This window comes from Myotis davidii, unplaced genomic scaffold, assembly GCF_000327345.1.
Source record: "Myotis davidii unplaced genomic scaffold, ASM32734v1 scaffold46, whole genome shotgun sequence".
Classification (NCBI taxonomy): Eukaryota; Metazoa; Chordata; class Mammalia; order Chiroptera; family Vespertilionidae; genus Myotis; species Myotis davidii.
Genome location: NW_006383006.1, coordinates 11,993,788 through 12,008,074, shown reverse-complemented (window position 1 = coordinate 12,008,074; position 14,287 = coordinate 11,993,788). Strand labels below are relative to the sequence as shown.

At 45.6% G+C, this 14,287-nt stretch overlaps 1 protein-coding gene across 1 annotated transcript in view; it reads right to left on the bottom strand.

Moving 5' to 3' along the window:
- Positions 1 to 14,287, bottom strand: part of RYR3 (ryanodine receptor 3) — a 417,605-nt gene that overhangs the window by 165,986 nt on the left and 237,332 nt on the right. Inside the window, 5 exon segments of the mRNA XM_015557536.1 lie at positions 1,792 to 1,927; positions 4,780 to 4,883; positions 6,229 to 6,358; positions 7,862 to 7,976; positions 8,969 to 9,242. Of these exon segments, the coding sequence (XP_015413022.1) occupies positions 1,792 to 1,927; positions 4,780 to 4,883; positions 6,229 to 6,358; positions 7,862 to 7,976; positions 8,969 to 9,242 (759 nt within the window).

Below are 14,287 nucleotides of genomic sequence, written 5' to 3'. Positions count from 1 at the left end.
TTGGGGGCGAGATCAGGCCAGCAGGGGAGGGCAACTGGAGGCGACCAGGCCAGCAGGGGAAGGCAGCTGGGGGGGCAATCGGGCCAACATGGGATGGCACTTGGGGGCAATCAGGCAGGCAGGGGAGGGCAGTTGGGGGCGAGATCAGGCCAGCATGGGAGGGCAACTGGAGGCAACCAGGCCAGCAGGGAAAGGCAGCTAGGGGGGCAATCAGGCCAACATGGGATGGCACTTGGGGGCAATCAGGCAGGCAGGGGAGGGCAGTTTGGGGCAATTGGACCAGCAGGGGAGGGCAGTTTGGGGTAATCAGGTTAACAGGGGAGGGCATTTAGGGGTGATCGGGCCAACAGGGGAGGGCAGTTGGGAGCGATCAGGCTGGCAGGGAGCTGTTAGGTGTCAATCATGCCGCAGGGGAGCGGTTAGGGGGCAATCAGGCAGACAGGCAGGCAGGCAGGCGAGTGGTTAGGAGCCAGCAGTCCCGGATTGTGAAAGGGATGTCTGACTGCTGGTTTAGGCCTGATCCCACAGAGTCCCAGATTGGAGAGGGTGCAGACCGGGCTGAGGGCCCCCCCCCCTTGTGCACGAATTTCGTGCAAGGGGCCTCTAGTCTATATATACAAAAGCCAAGCAACTTGAATGATCAGAATGACTGTTCACTATGATGCACACTGTGGTGGCCAACCGGCTTGATTGGGGTCCTGACTGACCCCCTCAACCTCCCGTGGCTCCCCGCCCCTGGCTGGTCCCACCCCTGATCACCTCCACCCTCCATTGGGAGCAGGGCTGGCCAACTTCCTGTGTTCCCTCTTCCCTGCTGGCTTGGTCCTGATTGTCATAACAGTAGCAACATTACAGTTATGTAGCAACGAAAATAATTTTATGGTTGGGTCACAACATGAGGAACTGTATTTAAAGGGCCAGAAGGTTGAGAACCACTGCTCTAGTTGAAATATAATGGTCCTATCATGTCAATATATTTTGAGGTAAATTATCATACTTAAAACAACCATTATGATTGCTCATTAGCTGCAATTCCTTTTTTTAAATCACTTAACCAGCCCAGCTGGGTTTATTAGCCTGGAAGACCAAACTGGGAGGAGGAAGAATGATCATAACTATAATGTTAAAACAAGTGAATTAGTATTATAACAGAATCTTGGAAGACAAGGTATATTTTCAAGAAAGCAGTCCACTTATTTTATACACTACTCATCACATGATAGGACAAGTACAAAATTTTTGTAGACTTGGAATTCACTAAATATGGGAGGTGATTTGCACTAAGAAGAATAATATTTAGGGTTGCTATAGCAATTTTTTCTCTATGGGGTTTAGTTACCTTTTATAGCTTGTACACAGTTATTCTTGATTTCTGTTAATTTATTTATTCATTAGTCATCATTCCATCCATCCATCCATCTATCCATCCATCTAATAGTCTAAGGATCTGGAGGCATCTCTGCATTTAACTCTGTGAACTAGTAAGATGAAGATACTAATAAGCCCCTCTTTTACTGATGGGAGAAGAGATACAGAGAGCTGATAAGCCCAAGCCCACACAGTAAGTTTCTTGCTGCATCTGGCACTAGAACTGAGTACCCAGTCCATTGGATGCTTCTCTTAGTCCTTGTTTGGCCTGATACTCCCTGATATCTTTCCACCAGCTGCCACCTGCCTATAGGTATCTATCATCTTTATGGATAGGAAGTAATGCAAAGGATCTTCTTTTCCTGTATTTACCCACAACTGTGCCATCTTAGGTCTGAAAGGCATAGAACCCTTGGGACTCACTGTTCACGAAGACGGCAAACCTCAGGAAGGACAGGTACCGCTCCCCTTCAATGGGGTTCCAGCCGACGTCAGGGTATCCTTTGGCCAGCAGCATGGGGCAGCTCTGGAGGCCACAGCCTGCCAAGTAAGTCACCACCTGCCAAGAACAGTACAAAAGTAAGTGCCCAAGGTTGTTACAAAAGAGCTTAAGTACTGTGCAATTTTGGGACTGGAAGGCTTTCATTTCCCTAAAAGCTAGAGAGAGCCCAAAACTTTTAAAGCAAGTAATTTAGTAGATTTAAAGCCAGAACCTCTAATTCATTTTTGTTTCCAAGTAGTCAACATGACTGATGATCACCTTTATGTCTGAGAACACCACGTGCTATCCATTCCCTGGTTTTCCCTGTTCTGGCACGAAGGAGCTACCATTTTAAAACAGCCCTACCTAGGGCGCACCTGGGGAGACAGTGGTGGATCTAGGCTGGCCATGTACCCTTGGCCATGTTATTTCATGACCAAATATCCGGTCACTGGTTGACTCTCAGTGGGTCCTTAACTAATCAGGGGTCCCAACTCAAGTTCTGCATCAACAACAGTTATCCAAGGGAAAAGCCAAGAAATGAAGGTTGGGGTAAAGAGGCTGCAGCCAGTTACAGATTGGGACTGGCAGTGTTCTCTTTGCTTCCAGGTTACCAGACACTTACCATACGATCTCAGCTCTGTGACATGTAGAATATAGAATCTGCCTACTTTCAGAAGGTGTCAAACAAAAGCCTGGCAAATAGACACTTCTTGAAATTCAGTTGTTATTCTACTATAACCTTGGATATTTCATGTATACAGGGAGAAGAGGAAAACCCACTAGGTTGCAAAACCCTGCTAATCAGGAATAGTGTCTTTTTCATTTTTCAACCCCCAGGGTCTTTAATCAATGTCACCCAAACAAATTTAACAAAAAGGAAAAAAATCCCCAGGGTCTGGCACATATTAGGTGCTCAATAAATGTTTGTCAAGTGAATAATGTATTTGCTGATGTCAAACACTTGAACTCAGTTTGCAAGAATAATGAATCGAAGTCAAAATTCGGTAAGAAATTATCGTTCTTCTTAAACCAATAAGAAAACTATTCTGCTTGGAGCTTAGATTGGATTTGGCCTTTAAAATGTCAGGAAAAAACATCAATCAAGGCAGGAATTAGGCAGAGTTTTCAAGATTACATGTACCAGGCATTTCACTGGCCCCTAAAATAAGTGCTCGTGTGTGTGTGTGTGTGTGTGTGTGTGTGTGTTCTTGTTGCTGTAGTTCAGTCTTCAGGGACCTAATTTCTGTTGTGTTCAAAAGAAGGAAGGAACTGCAGCATTTATTGGCCTTTTCTCCATCTCTCCCAGGAACACACGTGGGAAATTTCCTGACATTGGTCTAAACAAAGTCTGTGCACTGTGCCAAGCTGCAGGCACCACTAGAAAGGGGGCAGCACACCTCATCATCCCCTTTACAGGTTTTCCTAAGTCCCTGCTTCTCCTCTCTCCCAGCACCCCCGGCCTCCGTTTATCAAATCTGCATTTTTCAAGAGATGCTCGGCGTCTTCGTTGGGCAGTGTCATTTGCAAAGATGAATGTGGCTGAGGACGGGAACTGAGCACTAAACCTTGTGGCCCTGTCTGACCTTAAGAGAACCAGTAGCTACCTTTTTATACAGGCGCCGGTTTTCACCTCGCCACCTAAAACTGTGCTACTTATTACTGTTTAAATGTATGAATAATAGAGTTCGAGTGAAGTCTGTCCCGTCAGAGGCAGAGACCGTGGCACTGTGGGGCAGCTATCACACAATGTACGGCTGGTGGCACAGCATTTGAATGTGTGTGTACATGGGGGTTATTTTATTTCAGTTCTAATCACTTGTTATTGAAACCAGGCTATGCTAAAACGCAAACCTGGCTCTTCAGTGAGGCCCTGTCATTTCACTAGAGCATGGCCTCTGGGCCCAGATACTTTTGAAGCCTGGCTCTGACACTTACAAGACCCACGACATTAAAGATGCTACCTAATCTCTCTCTGCCTCAGTTTCTTCTCCTGTCACGGGGGCAATAATCAGATGGTGTGTTCCAAGGCTCACATGAGGTGATTCAGAGAGGGGTCTGGCAAGCAGGGATTCTGTAGGGCGTGCGCTTCTGTTATTAATTGTGATGGCAGCATAAAGTCCAATTCCTTACTCGCCCTCATCTCTCACTCCCCCCACGCACTCGGTGCTCCTGTCATAGGCAGCTCCCCGATGCTCAGGCATATCATGCTCTCCTCTCTAAACCTAAAACGCTCCTGGCACGTGGATGATTAGCTCCTACTCACCCCTCAGCTCATCACTTGCTGAGTCTCCTTCACTCGCCAGGGTTAGGAGCTGCTCTCCCATGTGCTCCCAAACCCACCACTCAGGGGATGACCTCTGACTCATCCCCCCTCACCAGGATACTCTTCATACTCAGAGAGCGCACTGTGACTCTTGTCAGCTGCCGGGTCAAGGAAACTGTCCCGAGTGGGGCGGGGAGATGTTGGGTGAGTCAGCCCCAGTCACCACCACCAGAGGCACAGTTTATGGTCCCAGCGTGGGCAGCTCAGTTCTGTCTTATTTGTACATGGATGGGTCAGGTGTGGCATTGGTTTCCTTTATGCCAATTATACAGTTTTCTGTCATGTCTTTCTGGTATGTGAGTATTAGCTCAAGGACCCAGAACTTGATCAGGAACACAGATGCCTGGTAGTGTTCCATGTGGACCCGGGAGGCTGGGCCTCACGTACACAAATGTCCACATACCATGCCTACGAGGTTGGCAATCTCTGCCCACGGGAGACGCTCTGCTCCTAACTATCATGCGCTGCCAGCTACTCACATTCCACCCCTTTTCACTGAGGGTGAAGGAGGTTCTGATGGAACCACCGAGCCTTTGGTCTGCACCTGCTTGGCTGCGCTGTACATAGGAAAGAGCAAGCACAGTGCCTCTCCAGGGCCAGGTACCTTCTCCAGGTCTGGTTCCTCTAAGCCCAGTGCTAACTCGTTGTTGTCCATCACGGAGGAAGCGGCCACATCTAGCGGAGTGGATCCCCTCATCGATGGGGAGGCTGAGGAGGGAGGAAAGAAAGAGAGAAAAAGGGACCAAGAGAACACCCCTCGCTGAGCTGAGACTGCAGTGCACACAACTGGCCAGCAGAGGACAGCAAACACTAAACCTGGCTCAGGTCACTGTTGTGCCTGATTTAAGAACAGCTCTATTTTCTTCTGTCCTCCTTCTCCTTTTAACACCTCCTCCCCACCACACTCATTATTGAGTACAGATTAAGTTGGAAAATCAGTTCATGGGATCAGCTGGGACCACACATTTTCAAGTGCTTTTCTAGCATGAAACTTCCTGGGGTCGTCATTTGATGATCACCCCACAGACTCAGATGTCACTTGAACAACTAAGCTCAAGTGACTTGGCCATTTCTGGAGCCACCACCTAGAATTTAAAAATAGCCTCAGACAGCATTTGCTCATACAGTTATCAGGTCACCAATGTTGTCTTTGGTTTTTCGTTGTCTGGTCCTTAGGCCAGAATTAAGAAAACCTTCGGGTGGCATTTTACAAAAAGGTTGGTAGCCTGAGGTTGCAGTTGATAAATTGGAAGCCTGAGATTTCAGATATCACGTGCACGGACGTGTGTATCTGTGTCATTTGGTTTCCGTTCAGAACACTGAGTGAGGCACGTGTTTCATGCTGCTTTTCTTGCGGTGGTGGTAGGTTCACACTGCTTATCCACCTTGCAGCTATGGAAAGCACTGGCTGGTTGGCCGATAGGACAGGCATGCCGCCTACAGCCAGCCTGGCCAGAAGGGACCTTGGTCTCATTGGCACTGCTCTGTGGTCCACTGAGTGGGCCGGGAGGAGCTGTGTCCCCAGACTGCACCTGCCATTTCAGGCAGCATTTTATAAACCTGGTCCCAAGAGAGAGGATGTAGAACTGTGTGACTATGCCCACAAACCTGACACCAGTGCTGGCTGGGAGCAATATCCCTACTTGTTGGAGAGCAGAGACATGGACTCATTATTTTATTTGTTTTTAGACCAGGTAGGGGTCCTTTTCCTATTAAAAAATCCCACAGAGCCTGGCTGGTATTGCTCAGTGGTTGAGCATCAACCTATGAACCAGGAGGTCACGATTTGATTCCTGGTCAGGGCACATGCTCTGATTGCAGGCTTGATGCCCAGTGTCGGGTGTGCAAGAGGCAGCCAATCAATGTTTCACTCTCATCATTGATGTTTCTATCTCTCTCTATCCCTCTCCCTTACTCTCTGAAATCAATAGAAAAATATTAAAAATAATCCCACAGAATGCGAGTGGCTTCTTTCCTTTCACCCCCCGAGTAAGTGGTCACCAGAGGGAGTGTCACCTCTGAGCCCCAATGTGGAAGTTACAAGGTGACATACCTAGACCAACACTGCTATTCTCCAGCAGGTAACTCAGGTGCTCAAACATGGCCTTCTGATTCTGCCGGCTAATTCGACAGAAATAGCAAAGGAAGCGGCAACAACTAGCCACCATCTTTGGAAAAGCGATCTGTAGGGAGAAGTAGGAAGTGTCAGGAAAAGAATCTATCATGAGGTCTTTCTGGAAAGTCTGACTTCAAAGAGTCCTAGTTTGAAGTCTGGCAAGCTGTGAACAGTTTGGGAAAGTAAATTTTCTCCTTACCTCTCCAGCTTGTGCCAAGACTTAGTCATAGGAGAGACAGAGAGTATACACCTAAGGAGAGGCTTCCAAAAATACTGACAGCTAGTTATAGTTCCTGAAACATCTTTCTCAAAGGAAACAGACATCAAACAAGAATCACAGTCATCCTCAGATGCCACGTGAAATTGCACGGCCCCACACCAGACTATTGTTTCTAACTAGGAAGGGGGTGGGTAGAATTGTGATGGGAAATTTCAGGAGGGAGATGGGTGATCATAGACAAATGAGGCCCAGCGCTAGGTCAAACCTGAGTCCTCTGGGTAAAGGCTGGCCCTCCAGTTGTGGAAGCCTCAAGGCCTCACCTTCTCAGCCTGAGAGTCTTCCCCAACTAGTTCTGTCCTCCTCTCCTATGAGCTCCTAGGTAACTGGATTCACACAATTTAGCACTGAGATGCCATCTTCTATTACTGTTGACGGTGTTTGGCTTCTCTGCTGATCAAAGTAATTAGCATCTCCAGGGCCTGGCCATGTCTTAGTTTTGATCCAATATAGTGCTCAGTAAATGGTGTCAGAGTTAACCTCGCTCAGGATCCTAGGAAGCCCTTGATTCCCCCATTAGGATCCTGGAGGTGCTCAAAGAAGCAATGTTCTGACACCTCCTTAGGCACCAAACCTTTGCTCAGGGATCTTCTGGAGAGAATCTACTTTCCCAAGAGCACAGACGGGAGTAATTGAGCTTGGCATCTGTTCTCCCATCACACTCTGCTTCTCAATACTGGCAGGACCCCTTTCCTAGGACCCCGGCTCTCTAAAAACTTCAACATATTTTTGAAAACATACCCCATCTTCTGCTTTCAGAAGCCATCTGACTCTGAGGAGGACCCCAGACAAGCTGGGCCCTGTTTCCTCCTTCCTCCTTGCCAGCAGGAGCTCCCCCTGACAGCGGGCACCTTACAGGGACCGGTCAGGACATCCTCAGGAGCGTGGCTCACAGAGGAAACCCACACACTCCCGAGGGGATGCCACCAGGATCCTTACTAAGATCCTGTTCTCCTTTAAAACAGCCATCTGCTGACCCAGCACAGGACACACCAGGCTCCTAAGTGGACCAGGAAGAATTCCAGCTGGGAGGGGGTGGGGCTGCAGAGGACGGTAAACATAGCAGCTGAAAGCCAGTGGAACAAGTGAGAAAAACTCCTGAGCTTTCCGGGCTGAAGCTCTTGCTCTGGCTGGAGGCCATTGAGCAGCATTGTCCATCTGTGGGCTCCTTCCTGGCACTGTGTATGCCCCTCCCTCTCCCTGGGAAGAGTAACTAAATCAATGGGCTTCAGCCATGTGGCTGCAAGCAGGTTGCCTCTGTGTCCCTGCCCAGGGGTCAAGTTCTGCCATTACCTGAGATTTCTCTGCGCCTAGCACGTTCACCATCACCTCCATCACCGTCTCGTGCATGCCGAGGACGCGCATGAGGTTGGGGTGCTGGTAAAACACCTTGTTGTTCATTATGTCTCTAGGGTAAGGACCAGAGAGAGATGTCAGCTCGTGCTTACTTCAGTGTTATGGAAATTCAGGGATGAGAACACACACACACACACACACACACACACACACTCAGGGTGAACAGTGTAAATGGGACAGGCTATGTCTACTGCAAGGGCTGAGGGAGAGGCTGATTCAGTAGCTTTTCTGTCTTTCCATAAAGTCTCTTTATTTCTACTGGAAGATTCTTCTTTGGAAATGAGTTTGAGGAATGCACACATACTCCTACCCCATCTGGTATCCTCACAGCCCTTGCCCTGGGCCCTGGTGATAGAGGCTCAAGAGTGGTGGGATGGAACAGTCAACAGCGGAAAGGCTGCAGTTCTAATTCTTGATTTTAATAAAATGAAACTGTGAGCTGGTCAGTGAACCTATTTAGGCCTTCATTTTCTCATCTGCAAAATGGACGTGCTATGTTACCCAAGTAAAGGAGGTCTTTTTAATGTCTAAAATGCTATCTTTTTGACTACATGGCTTCTAAGAATGAGACACAAGCTATTGTTATGGGAAAATGTATTGCAGAACTAACAAAAATGACACTCAAGGATAGTCCTGAGAGAGGAAGGGGTAGGTAGTAATGTTTCAGAGGGAAGTCTCAGCAGTTTTCTAGTCAAAAGCAGATGGGCTCAAAAGGTATCTTTCTTATTGGGTTGAACACACTGTCCCTTCCTCTAACTTTTTCCAGTGCTTCCCTGAGGCTATTTACATCAGATTCAAGCTAAATAACTGTTTTTCTCCAAGGCTCCTCCCCACTCCTTCTGGCAATGTCCCTTCACTCTGATTAGCAGGTAGCCTGGTCAGTCAGGTTATGAAAGGTGACTGCTGTGGCAAGGATGTAATCCCACAGTGTGCCTGCAGGAGGGGCACACAGAGATGGTATATGAGAGCATCCATACAGCAAGGTAAACCAGTTTTCCCACATGGTGTTCTTCTGAGACTTGCACTTCACCGTGAATGACCTACCCCAGCCCATTGATCATGAGCAGCTCCTCTTCCTTGCCCATCCTGACGCTGAGGAGGCAGCGAATCTGGCCGAGGGCAGCCAGTAGGTTGATGGTGTCACTCACGGAGGCCTGGCTGATGGTGTAGGTCTTCCGCAGGGCCTGCAGCAGCTCCCCAATGCTGTCGTATTGCCTCCGGAGGAGGTTGAACATCATCCGGATTAGGTCTGCATCCTGGATCTGGTCCTCCTGGGCCCAGCGGATCATCGTCTGTGAGATGAGTTCTTTCAGTGTTGCTAGAAGGACAATAGAAAGGACCAGTACTGTGGCCATCCCAGCTCAGGGAGAGCTATGTACCTCAGCTACTTTATTCAATCATAAAACACATCATCATCATCAGCTGATCAAGGTTAACAATTTATTTTTTTTGGAACAAAGCTGGAGGTATCATACTACTTAACTTTATACTACAAAGTGACTATACAAAACAGCATGATACTGGCAGAAAAACAGACACACAGACCAATGGAACAAAATTGGGAGCTTAGAAATAAACCCATGTTTATATGGACAAATAATTTTTGACAAAGGAGCCAAAAACATACAATGGAGAAAAGAAAGCCTCTTTAATAAATGGTGCTGGGAAAATTGTAAAGCCACATGCAAAAGAATGAAACTTGACTACTGTTTGTCCCCATATACAAAAATTAACTCAAAATGGATCAAAGACCTAAAAATAAGACCTGAAACAATAAATTACATAGAAGAAGACATAGGTACTAAACTTATAGAACTTGGTCTTAAAGAAAGTTTTATGAATTTGAACCCAAAGGCAAGGGAAGTGAAGGCAAAAAATAAATGAATGGGACTATATCAAACTAAAAAGCTTCTGCATAGCAAAAGAAAACATCAACAAAATGAAAAGGCAACCAATCCAATGGGAGAAGATATTTGCAAACAACAGCTGTGAGGAGAGGTTAATATCCAAAATATAAGATTCATACAGCCTAGCACCAAACAAACAAACAATCCAATTAAAAAATGGGTGGAGGACCTGAACAAACACTTCTCCCAAGAAAAGATACAAATGGCCAACAGATATATGAAAAGATGCTCAACCTCACTAGCTATTAGGGAAATGCAAATCAAAACTAGTATAAGATACCACCTCACACCTGTTAGAATGGCTATAATTAACAAGACACGTAATAACAAGTGTTGAAGAGGTTGTGGAGAAAAAGAAACTCTCATTTACTGCTGGTGGGAATGTAAACTAGTACATGGAAAACAGTATTGAAGTTCCTCAAAAAATTAAAAATAGAGTTACGTATGACCCAGCAATTCCTCTCCTGGGTATATAATTGAATAACTCAAAATCATGTATGCACAGAGATATATGCACCCCTATGTTCATTGCAGCATTAGTCTCAGTACCCAAGACATGGAAACAATTGAAGTGTCCTTCAATAGATGATTGAATAAAGAAGATGTGGTACATATATACAATGGAATACTACTCATTCATAAAAGATGAAATACTGCCATTGTGACAACATGGATGGATCTTGAGAGTATCATGCTAAGTGAAAAAAGTAAGGCAGAAAAAGGCAAGAACCATACAATTTCACTCATATGTGGGTTATAAAACTGAAAGCAACAACTGGAAAAACAAGATAAATAACCAAACAAAAACTCATAGACACAGAGAACAGTATGGTGGTTATCAGAGGGAAGGGATCGAGGGAGATAGCAAAGGGTAAAGAGGGTTAAATCATGGTGATGGAAGAAGATTTGACTTGGGATGATAAACACATAATGCAAAACACAGATGATGTATCATAGAATTGTGCACTTGAAACCAATATAATCTTATTAACCAAGGTCACTCCAATAAATTTAATTAAAAACTTTCTAAGGATGGGGTATGGAATGCAGAGAAGTAGAATATGTTGACAAAAGACACATACGTGCTTTTTCTTCATATGCTACAAGAAAAGAATATCTCAATTTCATACTGAGGGTGCTAAATACTCTATTCTGATTAAATTATATTTAAATAGATGCTGGAAATAGAAGACTAAATAAAACACTCTTCTTGACTTCAGGGTGCTCACGAGCTAGAAATTTACACTTTAATTTTATAAAAATCAAATTTTATCTTTATTTTTTATAACATCATGTAATAAATACTAAAATGGGGCATGTGCAAGTGCAATGGGATAGAGTGGGGAGTGATAAATTCTGGTGGGTTAAGGCATGAGAAGACGCTGGTGCTGCCTCGTTAGAGGAAAGCAATACTAAGCACTGGAATTTCTCCACCATAGGCACTATCTTCACATATTTAAAAAATTTCACATACCACAAACTGATTAGGCCATGCCATTGATTCAAGAATTGTAAAGGACGATATAAACATACAGATACATTAGGAAATGGAGTGAAGTGGGTATGAACACTCTCTCAGGCCTAAAGGCTTTGCACTTGGACAACTGACCATCACGTCCTGCACTGTGCTGCCCAGATCTCTGCAGGAGTCAGCGGGCACTGCATCATGGACTACTTTCACAAGCACCAAGAGAGAAAGACCAGTAGACTTTGAATTTTGAATTTCTCAGGGCTCATACTAGTGCAAAGAAATACCACTGATTATACAAGTAAAGGAAAAATTGCTGAAGTGGGACTCGAATCAGCTGTGGGACCTTTAGAAGTTTGACTAAATGGCCCTGAAAAGGGCTGATTGACATTGGTGTGGGAGGATGATCAGAAGGGTTAGGAAGAACTGAGCAGGAGGAGAGAGCAGAGGGGCCCCTACCAGAATGTCTGGGTAGGCACTGCTCACCCCTCCCCATGCCATACACACTCCCACAAAGTGCCATGACAGAGGTGAGAAATGCTGCTTGTAAATTGTAATTCCATCTAAGTCTGGCTCTGCCTACCACATTTCTGCAAGGTATGAATGGCACCAAGAGCCTGAATTCAGACCTGGGAATAAAGGCAGAGCTCAGTGGACAATGAAGGTCACACATCTATCAGTGAAAGGACTGGGAATAAACTCAGATGGGTGCTTCATTGCCTGTGCCATCTCTAATAGTCTAGTTTTCTACCTCCATACACTATATATGGCAGGTGTCTGCTCTACATCCAGTCTGGGCTCATCAGAAGGATATAAAAATAGAGCTCCAGAAGAGATCTAGATGTAAAGGATTAATTTAACTTACCACTGTGTCTATCAACACTGTGGGTATTTTAGGCTCAGATGGGAGACATAAGCTGAAAAACTTAAAAAAGGATACTGAAGGCAGAGAGTACAGTTAAAAGATGTTCCTAGGAGATCTCACTAGGCAGGGATTGCTGACTAATAGCTGTTAGGTTAGATGATATCTGAACCCCCTGGGGGAAAAAGTTATTTATGGGCTAGACTGGGCTCCTCTCATTGAACTTGTTTCCTCAGTAGGCATATGTAGAAGTTCCTTTCTCCTAGTTAGGAATTCACAGTAAGGAATGAAAGCGAGACAAAAACATAAACACTCTTGGGCCCAACCTAAGTTTTTCTAGTCCTGTAAGTACAATTCCCCTTTTAGCCTACATTTTGGGCTGAAAGGATTACAGTCTCAGCACTAACAAGAAAATTCTCTGCAGAGATAATATACATCATTCACAGTCCCAGCCACACTTGAGAAACAACAATCAGAACTGTCAATCAATCTAGGTCCATCCTCTTTTCAACAGGGCATTTAGAGTTATAATGAAACCAAGTAAATACTAGCTTTTACTCAACCTGGCTTTCAGATTAATTCAGGGTTTGGGTGAGCTCTTAGCCTCACCATGCCTTAAAAATTCAAATCAATATGTAGTCTAGAAAATGGAACATTTATGGCAAAACATCTCACTTGAGGGCAAATGGGAAAGGAAATAGCCCCTTTGCCTGAAATGATGGAGCAGGGATCGCCCACAGGTTCTTTGTCCTTCAAGGTAAGAATAGGAGAATGCGGTAAATAAATATGAGTGGGAACAAAGCTCTGTTGAAAACATAATGTGACCCCAAGATCACAACAGAAAAAGCAGGACTCATCACTGTTGGGTTACTAATGGACAGGTGTAATTCACTGAAGGTATGATACTGAAGGCTATTCTTATTGGTCAGGCTTTCCAGATGTGAGACTAAGGTACAGAAAGTGTGGGAAAGAATATGAAAGGAAGAAATGGGAAGAAAACTGTACGCGGGGGAGAAGGAAATATTCCCAAGACCCTTCAAAAGCAATGTATTTTGTGGCCTGACACATGCTAGAGACCTAGCACCCACCAAGAAAACCTAGGTTTTGAATCAGTGAATTTCTAAGGGTCTAAACCAGCCGCGGGCAAACTATGGTCCACAGGCCGGATCCAGCCCGTTCGGCTGTTCTATCCGGCCCGCGGAACCGAAAGAGCGGAGGGTTCTCTTGCTTTCCCCTCTGCTCCTTCACCAGCAGCAGTGTTAACATGTATTAGTTCACACAAACACTCCATCCATGCTTTTGTTCTGGCCCTCCGGTCCAGTTTAAGAACCCATTGTGGCCCTTGAGTCAAAAAGTTTGCCCACCCCTGGTAAACCCTCTGAAACTGTGAAAATGGAGCTCTACACCCCTGGCAGCTAAAATCTGAAAATTACTCAGATTTTAATTAGCTCCCATGATCCAGTGGCAGAGCAGCATCAATATTAGAAGCTAGTAGGCTCTCCATGTATCTGCACATTTGAGGATTAAAATAGTTAATACTTATAACCATGTTGGGCACATATTGTGGGCTTTAGATAGGTTAACTGCTATCTATACAGCAGTGATAAAAATTGTGGTCTACAGAGCCTTGAGGTAACCAAGATCCTTTAGACAGCTTGTTAGGTCAAATATACTTTCATAATAATTCAAAGGCATTATTTGCCTTTTTCATTGTGTTGATAGCTGTTCTGATGGTGCAAAAGCAATGGTAGGTAAAACTGCTGGTGTCTTAGCATGAATCAAGTCAGTGGCACCAAAATCTATTCTTTATTGCCACACCATCAGGAAAATGCCCAGTTTCTCTTGAGAATGTCCTCAATGAGATATAAACAATTATTAATCTACTAGAGGCCCGGTGCACAAAAATTTGTGCACTGGGGAGGGGGGGGTCCCTCAGCCCGGCCTGTGCCCTCTCGCAGCCTGGAACCCCTTGGGAGATAATGACCTGCTGGCTTAGGCCTGCTCCCGGGTGGCAGAGGGCAGGCCCAATCCCTAGGTGCAGCCCCTGGTTGGGCTCAGAGCAGGGCCTATTGGGGAGTTGGGGCACCGCCCCCTGTCATGCACAGAGCAGGGCAGATTGGGAGGTT